Here is a 21013-nt window from a genome sequence, read left to right as displayed (position 1 = left end):
ATCTGGGGCTAGGAGAACTGATCCCGGTATTTCAGTAAGAACGACAAATTATGAGGGGTATTTTGGGAACTTAAAAATTTACTTTCTCTTGTTTGACTAAACGCGGAAAGAGAAAGATTAATGGCACAGGCAAGGAGGGTGATCCTGGTAGGGATAGATAGAGATGGACGGGGAGAGGGCATCATTCACTTATGAAAGGGTTCAAGTTGACTCAGACTGAGACAAATGTAATGCAAGAAAGTGAGTGACAACAATAAAGTTTGAATTTTTATTTTGGCTTTGGCATTATCTTTGTTTCGGAACTGCTGGAATGGCTCTTCCTCTGAGAGCTTCATGAGAAATCTAGCGGCAGCTACGACCTGATACAATGAGAAAGGAAAAAAAATGTTCTTTCATCAGGTAGCTTGATTCACTGTAATATTCTGTTTTCTTTTTTCTGGTTTTGCGATCTTTGCGCTTTCTAATATTGACGCCCTTTGCTTCAATGTGAAGTTTACCTGTAATCCGTGTGTCTCTGGTGCTTTTGTTGGTAGAAGTTAGAGTCAGAACCCTAGATTGGTGAGCTTGAATTTATGGAATTAAGGTGGAGATTAATGGAATATGATTATATATTTGGAGTTTCTCGATGACTCTAGATTGCTCAATTTTCTTATTCAAATATTTCTTTAATTGGTGCTAACTTTTCCTTTTCTGTTAGGATAATGATTAATAAATACGCTCCATTTTGTGGGGTGTTAATTTCTTTGAGTCTTTGACTAAATTGCTTCCTTAAATTGCTCATCAATAAATGATTTCTAGCATTTGTGACAGCCACACGGCTCATGAAATTTCGTTTTCAGGATTATATATACTTGCAGCTTAGATATGTGCAATTTATTTATTAACTTACCCCTCCTAGATTGTTTTCTCAGACATCTGTCTGCTTCAGTGTCTCAATGATGCATTAGAATGTGTTCCTTTAGTCTTACAAGTTATATGATAGCATCAATTGTAGGGGATCCACTCTGTCGCTCTGTTTTCATTCAACTTATCATTAGGGTTGCAAAAGTTAGTAGCTTCTACCTGGCATTACTTGATCACACTCATGAGTCATGATCTGAAATCTGATTACATAATCTATATGATGGTTTAATGGAAGATTACTGAAATGTTGTTACGTTTATTAGATTTAGAAGAGAAAATGAGTGGAGGGGGTTTAATGAAGAAAGAACTGCGAAGGATATGACAACTATCTGCCATGCCTATGATTTCAGAGTGCCTCCATACCTTGTGTTGTTGTCATTGTCGTTGTTAATTTGTTATTTCATGTTTATGATTGCATATATTGGACAACCACTGATATACTATAACTTCCTGTGATAAATTTGTAAATAACAACTTGAATTAAAAAAAAAAAAAAACTTCTCAAGCTTCTTAAGTTTTCTTTCCTTTGAATATTTTTTTGGTATGATTTCTTTTGGATTTTATCTGACATATTAAAAAATTATAAATTTGGACAGTGACAATTTTTGGGTAATGTATATATCATTAAATTCAAATTGCTTCTTCCGTTTTGTACTTTTTTTTTTTTGGAGCGGTGTATTTACCATTAACTATTTTCATTAAATAGCTGTACAGGTCATTCCGAGGCAAAAACGGTTTATGATTATATAATCTCACATGGATATCTTAGTACTCATTTGGGATTATCTTAGTAATGGATTATGTGTCTTGAGAGATTATATCCAATTTCTCATTTGTACTCCAACATCCCATTTACATAATAGGCCTGAGTTGTTTATGAGATGGAGCCAGTCTACTGCCCAAAAAAAAAAAAAAAAAACAAATCATTCACTTTCAAAACTCAAAGTTGTTAATGATGTTTTAATAAAATTATGATATTGATTATTGATCTAGGTTCCCAATATAGGATTTTAGTAGCAATAGTATTTGTCAAATAATTTTATTACAATTTCTCATTCTGCCGCTTAACATTCATATTTGTTTATGGACGCATCATTTACAATTTTCATTAGCAACATCATTTGTTTTTTTTTTTTTTGTCTTAATTAACTTATGTTCACAGGACAGTTGCTTCAGAGTTAAGTTGCACTTCGGAAGAAAATTAAGTAGATATTGAGAGTTTCTAATGTCGCTGGTGCCTTTTTGCATTTCTTTATGAACTGAAAGTGCTCAGTTACTGAAAGTCTAGAACTTCCTCGTGGTTCATTCTCTTTAACAAACTTTGCTTTTATTAAAAAAAAAAAAAAGATCTGATTCAATGCAATACCATGGAATCTGGAAATGAGGAATTGGAGCCTGCATCACAATTAATAATGCATGACCATCTGGATGCCATGCATACCAGTAGAAGGTCTTCTGACCTTCACACATTGGATGTTAAGCCTGTTCTTAATTACTCCATACAGACTGGTGAGGAATTCGCTCTTGAGTTCATGCGAGATAGGGTGAATCTCAAGAAGCCTGGATTTCCAAATGCTGGTGATCCCAATTGCACATCAGGTTACATAAAACTGAAAGACATTCTAGGTGTCAGTCATGCAGGATCTGAAAGTGGATCAGAGATTTCTATGCTTTCAATGGTTGAAAAGGGTCCAAAAGAGTATGATAAAAAGAACTTGTCATTACATGAAGACAGAAGCAATTATGGGTCAGTTCGATCATTACCAAGAACCTCATTCAATCAAGACAAAAATCAATTTGTGCATGGTTATACCTCTTTGGGAGGCTCTGATCTATCAAACACAATGAAAGTTCTTTGCAGCTTTGGTGGTAGAATATTACCTCGGCCAAGTGATGGAAAGCTAAGGTATGTTGGAGGTGAAACACGCATGATCCGTTTAAGAAAAGACATATCTTGGCAGGATCTGATGCATAAAACATTATCAATCTATAATCAAACTCATATACTTAAGTATCAGCTTCCTGGGGAAGAGCTTGATGCTTTGGTATCAGTGTCATCTGATGAGGATTTGCAGAATATGATGGAAGAATGTAACCATCTGGATGATAGAGAAGGATTGCGAAATCTTAGGATGTTTTTGTTTTCAATTAATGATTTAGAGGATGCTCAGGTTGGTCTCAATGTCACGAATGATGATTCTGAGATCCAATTTGTCATTGCTGTCAATGGCATGGACTTAGATCCAAGAAACAACTCAACCCATCTTAGTGTGAGCTCTTTAGCAAATAATTTACACGAATTGGACGGGCACAATGTTGAAAGGGAGACTAGTAGAATTGCTGTAGAAACTGGAGGTTTCAACAAAGCTCACTTGACCAGTAAAATTAGTTCATCATTAACCATGCAGTCTTCCCAGCCAATACCACCAACTTCATCAAATGCTTATGAAACCTATCCACATTTCTATATTGATCAGATGGCACGTCTTGGGGAAATCGTTAGTCAGTATCCAATTCACCAAGACCTTAATGTTTCCCAGAACTCTGCTGATCCTACTACTATTCCTCCTCATGGGATGATTAATCTACCTGGAGCTTTAAATGAGGGCTATTTACCTAGTGGATTACCAGTACAGAATTCCAAAATACTGACAATGCAGGTGACTAATTTGGGTGATAGCTCAGTTCAACAAGGAAGTGACCCTGAGAAAGTTTTAGCCATGCAAACACCACCTGTTGCCCCCTCTCAACCATTTGATGGGTACTTGAAAAATAATTTTCCTGAGGATACAGTAGCTGTTACTTTACAAGAGGGGCATATGCCTTCATCACCTTCAGCAAAAAAAGACCAGCACCAGGATAATCAAGAAGCCTCTTCTACATCTGGCAGTGCACTTGCTCCTGCTTACGCTGATTCCCAGTCCAAACCATATGATCTGAGTGGTCTTCAACCTCCTCCACTTCCAAAGAGAGTTTACTATTCAGAAAGAACTCCCAGAGAGCAAGCTGAGACACTGAATCGCTCCTCAAAGTCAGATGATACTGAGGGCTCTCAGTTTCTTGTGTCAGATTTACTTTCTGATATCAAGCCGCAGGGTTCAGTTGCAGAATCTGGTGACAACATGCATAATAGAAATCTTACCAATCGTTCTGAGGAATTGAACATTGCAGCAAAGCCATTGCATGCAGATGGCCACGCTATTTATAATGGATTTTCCAGACCGCCAATGCATGTGCCTGATGAGAGCAGTCAGACAAAATTTAAGCTATCAGAACATGTAAATCCTGAATTGAGGCAGGCCTTGCCAGACAATAAGGCAAGTAAGGATGAGATAAATGAGGATCAGTTTAATAAGTTGGAAGCTGAAAGTCATTTTAAAGATAACCCGGAGAAGCCTCTGCTTGATGAAAACAAAAACAGTACTTTGCAGCAGCTTCCTTCCGTTAATCATTATGATGATCCAGCATCCGAACTTCCAGAGATCAATTGGAATGACACCTTTAGGAAGGAGTCCAATGATGATTGTGTGACACAAGCACTACCTGTTTCTTCTACTGAGCACCCAGTTGATGATGTTTCTCAAGATTTTCCCTCTAATGTTTTTTCCAAGCAAGCACAAGGTGTTCTTATTAATATTGATGATCGATTTCCCCGTGAATTGCTTTCTAATATGTACTCTCAAGCAACACTTGCAGAAGATTCATCCAGTCTACTTCCGCTAACCAAGGATGGAGTTAGTGTAAGCATAGCCATGGAAAATCATGAACCTAAACCATGGTCATATTTTCATAAATTGGCACAAGGGCTTGATAATGTGACCTTGATTGACCGGGACCATCATGATTTCTCACCTGCACTAGGAAATGAAGCCGGGGATAATAAAATTCCCCTGATTACACCGGTAATGACTGATGGAATATCTCTAGATCATGTAGAATCCCGCCCCAACTTTGGTGAAGAAAATCAGAAAGACTGGGAGGGAATGATTGGAACTGAAACTGCTGAATCAAATTATGGTCATAATCATTCCCAAATGAAGGAAACTGAAAGCATGCAGTTTGATGCTATGATGGGAAACGTAAGAGCACAAGAATCAGAATATGAGGTATGCTTCTGATGACTTTTTGGTTTCAGAATCTGTTCAGATCTGCTTTTCTTTTGACAACATATTTTTATGGCTTCAATCTAGGATGTCAATTTTGGAAAAAGAAACAGTAGTCTACCACCTCTGGATCATTCTATAGGAGATGTTGATATCAATACCTTTCAGGTATCATTCTTGTGTATCTATATCTTCTTTGCTTTGATGTCAGTTATTCTGTTTTGTCTTCTTTCTCTTTCCCCCCAATGGTATAAAGAATGCTTTATCGAGAAAGTTTTCCTGTACTTTGATTACAGGGGTGTGCACTTATCATATTGTTGAAATTTTGGATCAACTCATTTGTATGAACGAAGTAAATATAGGTTCACTGTTTAGTAAATATGGTATGTGATGTAGTTTCTTTGCTCTGAATGGAACTGTGAGCCTGGAACATTGTTAAGTTACCTAAATGGAAAAACACTTTGAATTCATAGTTTCGTTGTTCTCCTTTGAGGATTACTTGCATGATGGATGAAGGGAAGTTTCATCTTTCTAATAATCGGTAGAAATTGTTTTTTATTCATGGTTTTGTGTTCTTTGAAATTAATGATAAAGGTGACTTGGTAGCTGTATCCTAATATATTTTCAATTTTCATTCTTGCTGCTTTAACTCCTAGCACGTCTTTTAAAAAAAAAAACAAAATTCAGTCCTCTGAAAATTATTCATCATACAACTCTTCAAATATGCATTTATAGATCTATTCTTAAATCATTTTTGCCATCATGTAGTCGAGGAAACTATGCTCCAAGTAGTTTTGAAACAGGCCTTATAATTAATTTTCCATTTTGGTTTCACAAGGTTTGATCATAGAGGTGCTGATACAATGCCAAGGAACACTTCAACCCTAAAGTTTAAGACGTTAAGAAGATTAAATAGTTTTATAATAATATCTAACAGATCTCTATACATTGATGGGCCTTGTGTTCCCTCAGGGGTTGAAGTGTTAAATATCATTGATGGGCCTATAGTTAATTCCTGGTCATTTGCTTCAAAATGTTTTGTATATGTACTGATAGGTTCTAAATGTTTTTCTTTGCCTTGTGGAATTTATAGTTCATAAAGAATGAAGATCTTGAAGAGTTGAAGGAACTGGGTTCTGGTACCTTTGGGACTGTTTATCATGGAAAATGGCGGGGGACCGATGTTGCCATTAAAAGAATCAAGAAAAGCTGCTTCACTGGTCGATCATCTGAACAAGAAAGACTGGTAAGTTGCAATTCAATTCCTATCAGCATAAAATGTGCTATTTATTTATTTATTTTTAATTACGCCCTATTGAGCCCCCCTTCATGGGGACAAAGGAAAAAGCTCTCCATCTCTCAAACTCTTTATCAGAGCATTAATGGTACAAGTATATTTCCTTCCTTTTTCCAGACTCTAGAGTTCTGGCGCGAAGCTGACATACTTTCCAAACTTCATCATCCAAATGTGGTGGCATTTTATGGTGTGGTTCAGGATGGACCTGGTGGAACAATGGCCACTGTTACTGAATTCATGGTGGATGGTTCGCTTAGGCATGTATTACTTCGCAAGGATAGGTAAAGAATTTCTACTTAGTTTTTTTCTACCTGTGACATTGGGTAATAAATTTTATTCAAATCGTTTCATTTAAGGTCAAGGCTTGCTCCTGCTCTATATTCGGTAAGTAATATAGGCATGTGCTGATAAAAACTCTCTCTTTTTGATAGAAGGCATGCCAATTTCCTATTTCTTTTGGATAGTTTTCAAATTAGGTAGCTGCCTGAGCCGTAGGCATCAAAGTATTTATCATGTCAAAGTGTTCAAGTGATGGATTCGAAGTTGCCAGGCTGTGTTTTAACTTAGCATAATTTTGATTGCAGGTATCTTGATCGTAGGAAGAGGCTGATAATTGCCATGGATGCTGCTTTTGGAATGGAATATTTGCACTCAAAAAATATTGTGCATTTTGACTTAAAATGTGACAATTTGCTTGTGAACATGAAAGATCCTTTACGGCCAATCTGCAAGGTACTTATCCTGTGATCATGATTTCAAAACTTGTGTCTTGAGAAGACTAATAAATTTGCTCTTAGGTTGGAGATTTTGGGTTGTCAAAAATCAAAAGAAATACCCTGGTATCCGGTGGTGTGCGAGGAACCTTGCCATGGATGGCGCCAGAGCTGCTGAATGGCAGCAGCAACAAAGTCTCAGAAAAGGTAAATTATGATAGGTCGATCATGTAATGTGTTTTTACCGCTGCTTAAAGGATATACATAGATATAGTGTTGAGCATTGTCCAGTTTATGGATATACGTTAAGTCAAAGCTTGTTCAGGTCAGATTATATGGGTATAAGGTTTACTCCGGTGGTTTTCTATATTTGCTAGACTTGAGCCTGAGATCATATTTAAGATGATATGGTGCCAAATCACTGCAACCAATTACTATTGATCACTAATAAATATATTGCAATTGAGTTGTAGTGATCTCTTATCCAGATGTTAAATGGCTTTTATCTCTCATGATGAAATTCTCATATTAGACAAACTCATTTTCCAGTATTCAGGACTCACCCTTCCCTCTCACTATCTGTTAGTGCTCAAATACCTGTGCGTGCATGCGTGTTTTCTGAGCATTTAACCACCCCTTATTCTCCTATTTCATTCTTCCATTACATTGTAAATCTTATTTTATTTGGGGGTTGTATGAATTTTCATCTCTTAATAATCATTGGCAAAGAAACCCTGAAAGCTGATGTTTTCTTAGTGGCCATCTTTATCTCCTATATTTCTTTTCTTTTCTTTTTTTAATTGCTAAAAGTTTAGGTGTGTTGGGTCCTAGGAGTTCATTAGGGCCAGGGTGTATCTCTGGGCTCAATGCTTAGAGAGATGTTTATAGATTGCCCATTAAGAAGGGTTTTATATCAGCAATGAGATTTGTTACTACAACCTTGTGGGTTATTGGTCAAATCCTTACTAATTATGACAACCTTTTGTTGGTTATTTCTTATATTTCTCATTTTCTTCATCATCCTGTCTTGCAAGCAGTATTTGATGAATTGCTTTTTGATTTGTAGGTTGATGTATTCTCCTTTGGCATAGTATTATGGGAGATTCTAACGGGTGAGGAGCCGTATGCCAATATGCACTATGGTGCAATTATAGGTATGATAATTTTTGTTTTCTTTAACTTATCTACATAAAGCGTCAGCTTAAATCTTGTTGCATCCTTCTGAATTGGTTTCCTACATCTTTGTTAATAGCTTAAAGTCACAATTCCTTTGGACATAGCTAAACATAATGCTCAACAGCTAAGAACAAGCCAGCGAAGCCCTCAAAATGAAACAGTAACACCTGACCCTTATAGCCAACTCGACATATGTCAACAAGAGTTTTGGGACAAATCAATTTCAAAAATCAATCCGGATTTCTTGCATTCATGAAAGTGAATCATATAGGACACTAGAGATATAGATAGAGAAAAAGAATGAATCGTGTGTAAAAATTGGTCTGAGCATTTAGAGTTACTCTTTGTGGACCACAATATAGGTGTTAGTAACTATTTCACGGTTTAAAAAAAAAAAAAGTTAGGTGAAACTTTCGCCTTTTTGAAAATTTTTATATTTTTTCAATTATACTCTTATTAAATATTTTATTTAGGTGCATTGATAATGACAATTGAAATTTTAAATGCATTATTTTCAAAAAGAGTAATGAATGAAGTAAGGATATAGTTGGAAAATCAATTATAAAAACTGTCTAATACCCTATATTTTAAAATAAGTAATAATTTTAAAAGATGTCTTATATGGTGGTATGGAAGAAATATTTTCTTTTGTGTTTTACTGTCACAAAGAATCCAATTGTTAGGCCTGACAACACATACATGAATGATAACAGATTTAAACTTCCGAAATACTATGTTACTAAAATTCTGTCCATGCAGGTGGGATAGTAAATAACACATTAAGGCCAACAATCCCAAGTAATTGTGATTTGGAATGGAGAACACTAATGGAGCAATGTTGGGCGCCGAATCCTGCAGCCCGGCCGTCCTTCTCCGAAATCACTAGTCGCTTGCGTGTAATGTCAGCAGCAGCGAGTCAATCCAAAGCACAAGGCCACAAAGCAGCTAAATGATTGTAAAAGAGATACCCATGCTGTTTTTCCTACCCCCTTTTATATATATATATATATATATATATAATGGCCATTGATACTGTCAAATTAATTCATTGAATGATACCCCATGGAAGCAATATTTTACCAGGGGTGGTGAGAATCTTGTAGGTTTTGTCTATTTATTTTCTTTCATCTAATTCTATACTGAGCAAATTTTTTGTTGCATCTGTACTGCTGCAGAATTGCAAAATAGAAACTTTGGTTTCTATTATGGTTTCTGTTGTTGGTTTCTTTTTTCTCTTCCGTATTCTTAATCTGGCTTTGGTTTGAAGATTGATAATGTTAGCTCCAAAACTGTTTCTAGTTTGAATAGTGATGAAATTTGATTCTCAATTTCTCATTTATAGCCTAGTTAAGCATATGTTTCATGAGACGCGTAGAATTTGGTTTTGTAAAAAGTCAGATTTGTTATTTCCTTTTTTTTAAGCTTTCCTTTCCGTGTAAATGCTTTACTTTTTGTTTTCAATGCTTGCTTAATTTATGGGATCCATCATCAAATTTGTTGCATGGATCTCTCTCTCTCTCTCTCTCTATATATATATATATATATATGGGCTTTAGATATCCATTATCACAATTTTTTTAAAAACTACGTGCACTTGTTATGAAAATAAAAATAATGTAAGAGATTAAGATGAGAGAATTGAATAAGGCAAGAAAAAATTAGAGGAGAAAAATAAGGAGTGATTTTCATTCACTTCAAGTTTGTGATCACTTGATACATGCTTTGTATTCATAGGACACAAGTCCTTAAATTTGTTTAACACGAAGAATACATCTATATAATTGTAGAATATATAAGTATATTAATCATGAAAAATTCTCGTACACATCCACAAATAAATTACAATATTTATAACACACTTCATACAACAACAACAAGCCTTTATCCCACTAGGTGGGGTCGGCTGTATGGATTGCAAGATGCCATTAGGCTCTATCATTTATCAAGCTTTTAGGAATATTATTAATTAAAAGATCATGTTCAATAACTTCCAAAAGTGTTCTCTTAGGCTTTCCTCTACCTCTCTTAATCGGACTCAAAGTTATATGTTCCACTCTTCTCACTGGTGCCTTCCTTGGTCTTCTTTGTACATGCCCAAACCATCTCAACCGATTTTCTACTATTTTTTCCTCAATAGGTGCCACCCTCACTTTTTCGTGTACTTGCTCATTTCGAATTTTATCTTTACGTGTATGTCCGCACATTCATCATAACATTCTCATCTTTGCTACTCCAACTTTATGCTCTTGCTGTCCCGTTAGAGCCCAACATTCACTACTATATAACATTGCCAGTCTGATAGCAGTGCGATAAAACTTTCCTTTAAGTTTATTAGGCACCTTACGGTTGTAAATAACTCCTTTAGCTTTTCTCCAATTAAACCACTCAGCTTGAATTCTATGTGAAATATCTCTACTGATTTCACCATCATTTTGAATAATGGCTTCCAAATATCTAAACTTTTCCACTTGAGGTATAATTTGGTCTCCCAATTTTACTTCCAAATTATTGTCGAATAGTCCTTTACTAAATTTACAATATAAATATTCCGTCTTACTTCTACTCAGACGAAAACCTTTCGACTCCAATGTCCTCCTCCATAACTCAAGTTTGCAATTAACCTCTTTTATTGTCTCTGCTATAAGAACTATATCATCCGCGAAGAGCATACATTTCGGAATTTTCCCTTGAATATGTTCCGTGAAAACATTTAAGATCAAGTTGAACAAATAAGGACTCAGAGATGATCCCTGATGTAGTCCAATCTTTATAGAAAAATTCTTTATTTGACCACTAGGTGTTCTTATACTAGTTTTTACCCCCTCATACATATCTTGTATGGCTTTAATATAAGCAATCCGTACTTCCTTTTTTTCTAACGCTTTCCAAAGCACTTCTCTTGGTATACGGTCATAAGCTTTTTCTAAATTAATAAAAACCATGTGTAGATCTTTATCTTTACAACGATACTTTTCCATTAATCCCCTTAGTAGATAAATCGCCTCTGTAGTTGATCTACCTGGCATAAAACCAAATTGATTCTCAGAAATACTTGTCTCCAATCTCCACCTGTGCTCAATTACTTTCTCCCACAATTTCATTGTGTGGCTCATGAGTTTAATCCCTCTATAGTTAGTACAATTCTGAATATCTCCTTTATTTTTATAAATAGGAATTAATGTACTTCTCCTCTACTCATCAGGCATTTTCTTGGACCGTAAAATCATATTAAATAACTTAGTTAACCATCTCATCCCTTCTTCACCTAAACATTTCCACACTTCGATAGATATACAATCAGGTCCGTTGGCTCTACCATTTGCCATTTTCTTAAAAGCTTCCTTTACCTCCTTATCACGTATTATTCGATAGAATGACAAATAATTGTTCTCCTTCACCAGTTACTAAATCCTCCAAGTTACTAGATAAACCCTCTCCATCATTGAAAAGTTTAGAAAAGTAAGTCTCCCATCTATTTTTAATTTCATCATCTGTAACTAAAGTTCTTCCCTCTTCATCCTTAATACACCTTGCCTGTTCTAGATCTCTTGATTTTCTTTCCCTACTCTTGGCAATCTTATAAATATTTCGCTCTCCTTCCTTCGTCTCAAGGCTCTTATAAAATTTTTCAAAAGCTTTAGAACGAGCTTCACCCACAGCTCTCTTAGTTTCCTTCTTAGCCATACAGTACCTCTCCCAATTTTCCTCATTGTTACATAAATGTATGGCTTTAAAACAGTTTTTCTTATACTTGATTTTATCCTGTACACTATTATTCCACCACCAAGACTCCTTATCTCTCGGACCAAAACCTTTTGATTCTCCCAAAACCACTTTTGCAACCTCCTGTATCTTTTTAGCCATATCCTCCCACATGATGTTATCACTTCTCTGAGATTCCCAAATTCCTTTATTCAAAAGATTTCGCTTGAAAATATCTTGCTTCTCACCTTTTAATTGCCACCATCTAATCCTTGGTGCTACTACTTGTCGACGTTTTTAGATTTTACTCAAAATACATACATCAAGGACTAGGACCCTATGTTGTGTCGTTACAGCATCTCCGGGGATCACCTTTCAATTTTTACAAAGTCTTCTATCTTTGTTGCTAACCAAAAGAAAATCAATCTGTGACCTTGAGACTCTACTTTTGTAAGTGATGAGATGCTCATCTCTCTTCTTGAAACAAGTATTGGCAATCTTAAAATCATACGCCAATGAGAAATCAAGAAGAGTTTGTCCTTCATTATTTAGCTCTCCAAAACCAAAACCACCACGCACCCTCGCATACTAACCAGCTTTCCTCCTGACATGCCCATTAAAGTCTCCTCCAATAAAAATCTTTTCACTCTGTGGTATGCGTCGAATCAACCCCTCCAGATCCTCCCAAAATAATTCCTTAAGACTGGCTTCTGTCCCGACTTGCGGCGCATAAGCGCTAACAATATTAATAGTCTCACGTCCAATTATCATTTTTAAGGAAATAATTCTGTCTCCAATTCTGCTAACTTCTACAACGTTCTTCTTTCACTCTTTATCTATAATGATGCCTGCTCTATTGCGTGCACTTACTTTTCCTGTATGCCAAAGTTTGAAACCTTGAATATCCTTAGCTTCTTCTCCACGCCATTTTATTTCTTGCAGGCAAAGGATATTGATTTTTCTTTAAATCATAACCCCTACAACCTCTACAGATTTACAATTCAATGTCCCAACATTTCAAGTACCAAATCTAATTTTGCTCTCATGAACTAACTTCTTTAGCCGCGTGCGTCCAGAATGACGCGGTAGCCCTTGCTCATTTAACACTATATCTGGGCACCGATGCAGCGGCTCTAACTCACTTATCACTGTACTCGAGCCATGCAGCGCGTTACTTACGGGCAACGACCTAGCATTAACATTATAACATCTATTGTTCATGTTCATGATAGATTCAACAAAGTTTTATATTGGCTGTTGATGGCCTAACACAACCCTCCTCCTTTACCCGGGCTTGGGACCGGCTATAAACATAGGTGGAATTTTATAACACACTTCATCAATAACTAAAATTGAAGTACATAATGGAAATCTGTCAAATTACTATATTTTTACCATAAAAATGGGAAAACCATAAAAATAGGAAAAATGGTAATAAAATCTTAAAAATATATAAATGACAATCAAGTCTTTTAAAACACCATAATTTTTCTAAAATCTTTAAATACTTTTCTAACATCAATTATTTTAAGTTAAATGATTAAATTGTCCCTTATTTAACATAAAAATAAGGGGTTTAGCTTCATTTTTTTAATTACAATTTTTGTTTAAATAATTGTAACTTTTGTTATCTGAATCGCAAAAATTGAATAAAAAATTATAACTTCTCATGTAAAATTTCTTTTATGATTAATAAATAAGTTTTGAAAATAATCAATTCCAATCATAACTTTAACTTTGTAAATCACAAAAATTGAACAAGAAATCACAACTTTCTGTATAAACTTGTTATTTTTTTATTTTAAATAAGGAATACTTTAATCATTTAATCTAAAATTATTACTATCAAAAAGGTATTTAAAAAATTTTGAAAAATTATAATATTTCTAGAAGTCTAACTGTCATTTATATATTTTGATAAGATTTTACTGTCATTTTTCTATAAAAATATAGGGTTCAAATTTTACACAACAAATGGTTATTTTTTAAATCAAATGATAATGATAATGCAAATAAGATCTAAAAAAAAAGATTAAGAAGCCCCACAAAATATTTAATCCTAAGAAATAACGAACAGCTTTCACTTTCACTATTAATTGAACTCAAAATAATTCATGCACTTTGTGTTTTGGGAAGTTTATTACTTCCATGTTATTTTTTATTACCAAGTGAGTACAGCATAAGATTAGATACATTTCATGATGAATGTATATCACCTGATTGCTACAAAGGCCGCCAATGCTTTTTTTTTTTTTTTAAGGAAATCATTTCACCATTTTCAAGACTCCAATGAAGATTATCAGTAATGATATTACTCGATTTCACATAACTTTTTAAATAGGTGAAGTAGAGGTTTTGAAATGAAAGTAAAACCATTTTGAGTTGAAAAATATTCATGGCTCAGTACTTCACTTTATAGCTGGACTTAGTAAGACACTATAGCTTCTCTAGTATCTGCAAAAAGACGTAGGTATCTTAATGAAACAGTTGATGTAATAGTTTTTATTATTTACTTTAAAGTGGTTTTTTTTTTTTTATAGAAAGTGGGTGGTTTTGTACTTTTGTTTACTATCATGCAAATGTCTTCTGTTTTTATAATAAACCAAATGTCTTTGTTTTAAATTAACGAAAATAGAAACAAGTAATTAAAATTGATTTTATTTTGCTCGAATTGATTTAATTTTCAACTTTATTCTATGTGGATAAAAGCATTATTGTTAGAAATTCTCCTAAAATCCTGGCCAAAAAAAAAACAGACCTCTACTGCTCTTTGTTTGTGTGTGTGTGTGTGTTTTTTTTTTTTTTTGTGCACACACAAAAACACCTAACATTTTCTCCACGCGTGATTAATATCCTCCTCCTCGTTATAAAAAATGTTACATGTATAACCTTTTTTTTTTGGACAAAAAAAACAAAAAACAAAAACATGTAGAATCTAGAATCACGTCTGACGTCACGTGTCTCCACATTCCTCATGTATTTCCCTTCACCACCCAAAAAGGTGGGACCCGTTGGCCAATCTTCAATTAGCCATTTAGAACATAGAAGTTGAAAATTAAAAATTACAAATTATTGTAGCGTGATCTACCATAAATTAAAAATAATAAATCTAAAACATTTTTATAATTTGAGAAGAAATTACATACTTCTTCCGTTCAAAAATATAAAGTATTTTTAATTAAATCTTATTTTAATAAAGTAATTATTTACTTTTAAACTAATCCTATTTTTTTATATTTACCCCTATTAAACACCCTCCAATAAATATAAAGTTATTATCAATAGAGGCACTTTTTAAAAAAAAAGCAATAATTAAACCTCAAAAGATTAAAAATATTTTATATTTTTAAATATCTAACTCTTTAAAAAATACTTCATATTTTTAAGTGGAGGAAGTACCTGTATACACAAATTTATAAAAGATTGTAATAATATTTACACCCTCAGTTCAATATTAAAAATTATTTTTTTAAAATATCATGTTAATAAATACAAGACATTTGAGACTTTTTAAATAATAACTAATACAATGTTTTAATTAATATTTAAAACAAGCTATTAGATAAGAGTAAATATTAAAAGAATATGTAATTTTAAATTTTATTAATTAACTTATTAAAATATATAAATTAATTAAAAGTGTTTTATAAAACTGAAGGTAAGAAGACATGACAAATACAACCTATCACATATTGTATAATATTCGAATAAAAAAAAAAAGGAAACAATATCAGCGTGAAAAGTGAAAAACTGTTGGTATTGACTGCCACTACACAGTTACGTGGATTGAAGAAAATGACGAGTTTTAAACTAATTTACGAAAACGGAAATTTTTAAATAATGATATATTTGATAAATTTTTTATTTATAAATTAATAAATTTCACTTACAAATTTTTACTTCGAGAGTTGCAAATCATAAATAACAAGTCTTGTAAGATCTTGTTCCGTACAAAATGACCTCCAAGGCTCTAACCTTTTTCTAATTTTTATTTCATGAGGATCAATAATTTTAATTTCTAAACAGTCATTCATAATCTTAGTGCATTAGCCTTATCATATAATCATTCCTCACATCACATCCCATTAAGCCACAACAAATCCAAAAATTCAAAAAGTTTAAACATTTAACACCTATTCAACTTCAAACAAATCTGAAATTGAAACTGTACTTTAAATAAAGTTAAGAAACACAATAACATTTAAACATCTAACCACACACACAAGACAACACAAACATAGAAGATCGAGTGAGGACTCAGGAATGTTTGTCAATTTTTTTTTAAATTTGCATTAGTCATCAATCCTTATCTTCTTTAGAGTAACTTGATATAGTAAAAAATTGAACTATTGACTTTTTTTCTACAAAATAAACTAAAATAATTAGATCAATAAATAATTATATAGATTATATAATATGGGGGAAGATGTGAAGTAGAATACAAATCAAATAGGTTATTCAAAATTCAAATTACTTTCAAAATCTAAATATTGATATAATGATATATCTGTACCCTCCCATTATTTTATAAATAGGTACCCACCCACTTATACCCGTTTTATTCTACACGAGTATGGGTATGGGTGAACTCGTTTTGCAATGAGTCAAGCATACAGGCAAGTTCGCATGTAAAATGTTCACCCTCTATTTATGAGATTTTTACTTGTAAATGGTAGTGGTTATTTTGGGTTTTTGCTGTTCTGTTACATTATTCTTTTTATAGTAGGGTTCTACTTAATCTTTAAGAGCTGTCAATAACTTATTGCTCAATATTTATGATATTTTTGCTTATAAAAGGTAGTGTTTTGTAGATTTTAGTGTATAGTCATGAACTTTTGGGCACTCTCCTCCCTTACCTTGGTGCTTTTCCTGAGTTATTCTATATTTTTGCAGTTATGTCATCCTATTTATTTTATAAGAGGGTTTCACTTAATTTTAGAGTTTTAAAAAATTGTGATAAGATAGCTCTTAAAGATAATGTCTTTAAGCATGATTTAGAACAGATTTTCTATAAGATTTTCCAACATACACTTGTCAAATTTTCTTGAAAAATGAATTATAAATACTCCATCCAAACTAAAATATAAATCACTTTCTAAACGCATGTATTGGTTCAAAATACTTCTTTCAATTCTCATTATATGATACTTTCAAAAATGTCACATTTCAAGAAAAACTAGTTTTTTTATATCATAAAAAAAGATATGTATTTTTATTTTTATCCTTAATTTTAAATAATAATACAATTACATTAAATATCTTCATGCTAATTAAGAATAGATAAAATTGAAAAAATAATTTAATTATTACAAAGAGTCCTATATTTTAGACTAAAATTTACTTTTAAAATATATTTTATAAATAAAATTGGAGAGAGTAGTGGGCATTGGGAAAATTTTATGTCTGTCCATCCATTTGTACTTTGTTTTTTTTATTCATTGTCTTTAAATACTCCATATTTAAATATCACACACATGTTACTAGTAATTCTTAAAAGGACATAAATAAAAAGATGTAGATATTTTTAAAAAATTAAAATTTCAATTAATATTTTTTATAAATCATAAATTAGTTAACAATGATAAATATTATTGTCTGAAGGGAGTATTGATTTAGTCATTTAAATAGTTTCAATAAGACATCTCAATTATAAATTGAGGAATATATTTAGAATTTAAGTTTTTATGTATAATTAAAATTATTAAATTTTTAATTATTTGAATCAATAGTTGTCATTTATTTTTCAAAATATTTTGTCCAAAATCTAATTCTCATTAATTTTTTTTTCAGCAGTTAATTGTCATTATCCCCGTACTGTATATGCCTAACAGTTTCGCCGCACGTGGTTAACAATTAACATTGTCCTCCTCTTGTCTCTGCCACGTGTCACGTAGATATAAAAAAGAGGAAAATGGAAAATGATGAATGTCTCTGAAATTAATGGAGCAGCTTTTGGTGTTTGTGTTCTGAAAGCACTTGGTGTTGCCCCTGTCCTCTTTCATTCGCTCCCACGCGAACAACGTACTATTAATCACAGTGGGCTGAAAGCTCAGCCGGAGAAACCTATGGCCATGGAGTCAATGTTCAAGGCCGATATGCTGAAAGGCAAGGTTGCTCTTCTCACGGGAGGCGGCTCCGGAATCGGCTTTGAAATCTCCACCCAATTCGGCAAACATGGTGCTTCTGTTGCCATCATGGGTCGACGCAAGCAAGTCCTCGATTCTGCTGTTTCTTCTCTCCGCTCACTTGGGATTCCGGTGATTCATCTTTTTTCTGCTACTTGTTTTCGTCTTCCATCACGGGTCTTGCATGTTGTGGTTTCTTATTTCTGAATTTATCGTATTCCTTCCTTTTATTGATCGGCAAGTTTGACCTGAATATCGTTATTGGTCTGTTCTTGAATTGAAGATATTGAATATGTGGTAACTGGTTAGTTGAGCACCCCTGTTGTGCTCTTTAGACCAATGGTTATTTAGGTATCACCATGTCCGTCTGGTATAGTTAACCGTCAGTTGTGGAATTGTTGGTTGGTGGCTGAAAAGAGTATTTCTTTCCGCGTGATTGCTGGCCGTTATTCAAAGAAGATCAATGGCTTTTCTATTATTATGGATCTTGTTGTTTTGCTCAGGCTGTTGGTTTTGAAGGGGATGTTCGTAAGCAAGAAGATGCAAAAAGAGTTGTGGAATCAACTTATAACCATTTTGGAAGGATTGACATTCTTGTGAATGCTGCAGCTGGAAACTTTTTAGCATCAGCAGAGGATCTGTCTCCTAAAGGATTTAAAATAGGTACTGTATTTCTTAAGTTTCACTTAATTATTATTATTTTTTCTCTAATATGTGCAAAACTGTTCCAGTTCTCCTTTAAAGTGCTGTAAATGGTATGCCGTACGATTCATTGGAAGTGATTTTGGGATGCAATTTTTTATGCCGTACGATTCATTTGAAGTGATTTTGAGATGCAATTATTTTGTATGAGTAGAAGACAGAAGATCCTCATTCTCCCCACCCACCCCAATAACAAAGGAAAAAAAAAAAAAGAGTTCAGGAATTTCCTATCCTCTGTCTTTTTTCTGTTCTTCCTGTTGATAAATTAGTTTTAAATCTTGCTGGTAAATTTCAGAATGAAGCAAGCTTGAGTTTTACCATGCGGATGAACACGCTGAAAATCTGTAAAGATTTAAGCAGTTTGTGGATGCTTTTACTACCTGCTATTGTGCATCAGTCATGGAATCCCTAAAATAGAAGATACTTTAGCAACTTTTAAAATTCATATAAAACACTTCTTTTAGGCATAACGTGGTTCGCATCATTGATAAGCTATTATTGCTTAAAGAACACATCCTTCAAAAAAAGTGCTTAGGTAGATGTGTAAGTGCCACTTGAGAAGTTACCCCACAAGTCAGGGTTTAGAACATGATGCAGCCAGTTTTTAAATATACTAAAGAGGTAGATACAGGAAGTAGTTATCAATTGTAAATCTTGTTGCAGTTATGGATATTGACTCTGTTGGCACATTTACAATGTGCCATGAAGCATTAAAATATCTCAAGAAAGGAGCACAAGGAAGAAGCTCTTCTGGTGGGGGAACAATATTAAACATTAGTGCTACCTTGCATTATACAGCTTCTTGGTAACAAGTCCATGTGTCAGCAGCTAAGGTCTGTAACATGTTTCCCAGACATTAAACATCACATGGACTTGCATTTAACTTCAAAAAGTTCTCTCTCAAACAGGCAGCTGTTGATGCTATTACGAGAAACTTGGCTCTAGAATGGGGAACAGACTATGATATTAGAGTCAATGGGATTGCACCTGGTCCTATTGGTGATACTTCTGGCATGGATAAGCTGGATCCTCGGGAAATAAATAGCGAAGCCAGACGTCTGCCTTTGTTCAAAATCGGGGATAAATGGGATATTGCCATGGCTGCTCTCTACCTTGTGTCAGATGCAGGTAAGTATGTTTACAATTGATGTTTCAAAATCGTGTGTGTTTTGCTTTACCATAGAAATTGTTTTTTATTGGGTTATATTTTCTTTGTATTCATTGCAGTCCTTTTCAGTCAAATGTTGTCCATGTGCTTTCCACGTCTTTTTAAACATCAGCCAGAACCATAATATGTATGCAAAGAAATAGAATTCCTTTCCTTTGAAATTAAAACTGGGGTTTCTTGTATTGACAAAGTAGCAATTTTTTAAAAATGGGTGTTGTTTTTCCAAGGCATTCGTCTGCCCGTTTCCTTATTTGTTTTTCTTTGTCCATGAAAGCTTCTCATTTCCTTTGCTTCCTTTCTCTGTCTTTAAATCTAACATTCTTGCAAATTCTTGAAAGGAAAATTTGTCAACGGGACCACTCTGATAGTTGATGGAGGACTCTGGCTGAGCAAGCCTCGTCATCTTCCAAAGGAGGCAGTGAAGCAGGTTTCCCGATCAGTAGAAAAGAGGTCCAGAGGTAATCCAGTTGGTGTTCCAACAAGCAAGTTGTGATTTTGAAACTTCATTTCCTGGTTGTCCCTCTACGTACCAGCAAACTTATTTCTCTTACAGAGTATTACTTTGGAGGTTTCCCATCTCCTTGTACGATTATTAATTCTCATGTTTGCATTCTGGAACTTTTATATTGCGGTAATCCTTTTAAAAGGCAGAATAGGGTGATGTAATTTATGTAGCCAACCCTACCTTATAAGATAGAGCTTCTTGTTGTTGTTCTCTTCTAAAATAGCTTCGAAAATTATATTTATTTTCAATTTTTGTTAAAAATATGACATGAAATATCCTTAATTTGCATATATGTATAAGAAATTAGAAGTAAGCGGTAACCTCTTGTTGCCTTCCCATTTTTATATGCTAATAAAATGATATTTAATAATAAATACACAACAAATTATTTAAACTAATCTAACAAAATTAATTTTGCAAAATAATATTCTATAAAATATTGACTCCAATGTTATATTGAACACATAAAACTTGCAATAAATCAAATTAATCATGATTGGTTCGATTATTGACCCTTGAACCACTAGTTTCCTTTGGTTCAAGGACTGGTTTAGTTTTAAAACCATGCTTATTTGTTCAAGCCATTGGACAAAATTCTAAACAATTACGATACAACAAC

At 33.6% G+C, this 21013-nt stretch overlaps 1 protein-coding gene and 1 pseudogene across 3 annotated transcripts; both read left to right on the top strand.

Moving 5' to 3' along the window:
* The first annotated feature begins 137 nt into the window (after positions 1–137).
* Positions 138–9405, top strand: LOC129313126 (uncharacterized). Of its 3 annotated transcripts, none has more exons than XM_054956037.1 (9): positions 138–399; positions 2071–5009; positions 5094–5174; positions 6100–6252; positions 6421–6584; positions 6888–7035; positions 7101–7223; positions 8083–8170; positions 8952–9405. In XM_054956037.1, the coding sequence occupies exons 2-9, from the start codon at positions 2271–2273 to the stop codon at positions 9143–9145; spliced, it is 3690 nt and encodes a 1229-aa protein (XP_054812012.1). In that variant the 5' UTR covers positions 138–399; positions 2071–2270; the 3' UTR covers positions 9146–9405. The 3 variants fall into 3 exon arrangements, with proteins under 3 accessions (XP_054812012.1, XP_054812011.1, XP_054812013.1); XM_054956036.1 differs by having other exon boundaries at positions 2066–5009; XM_054956038.1 differs by having other exon boundaries at positions 139–399; positions 2409–5009.
* Positions 9406–17842: 8437 nt separating this feature from the next.
* On the top strand, positions 17843–20573 carry LOC129313626 (peroxisomal 2,4-dienoyl-CoA reductase [(3E)-enoyl-CoA-producing]-like; annotated as a pseudogene).
* The last annotated feature ends 440 nt before the right edge of the window (positions 20574–21013 follow it).

Source organism: Prosopis cineraria, unplaced genomic scaffold (assembly GCF_029017545.1).
Source record: "Prosopis cineraria cultivar Desert tree isolate PC_DT_omini unplaced genomic scaffold, ASM2901754v1 PC6, whole genome shotgun sequence".
NCBI classification, from domain to species: Eukaryota; Viridiplantae; Streptophyta; class Magnoliopsida; order Fabales; family Fabaceae; genus Prosopis; species Prosopis cineraria.
Note: the sequence above shows the minus strand (reverse complement) of the source record. Positions and strands in the feature narration are given on the sequence as shown.

Excerpts from the sequence above, each read along its gene's own strand:
- LOC129313126 (XM_054956037.1), top strand. The coding sequence starts at position 2,271 with ATGGAATCTGGAAATGAGGAATTGGAGCCTGCATCACAATTAATAATG. Across the intron at positions 6,253-6,420 it reads CATCTGAACAAGAAAGACTG|ACTCTAGAGTTCTGGCGCGA; the intron begins GTAAGTTGCAAT and ends TCCTTTTTCCAG. Across the intron at positions 6,585-6,887 it reads GTATTACTTCGCAAGGATAG|GTATCTTGATCGTAGGAAGA; the intron begins GTAAAGAATTTC and ends TTTTGATTGCAG.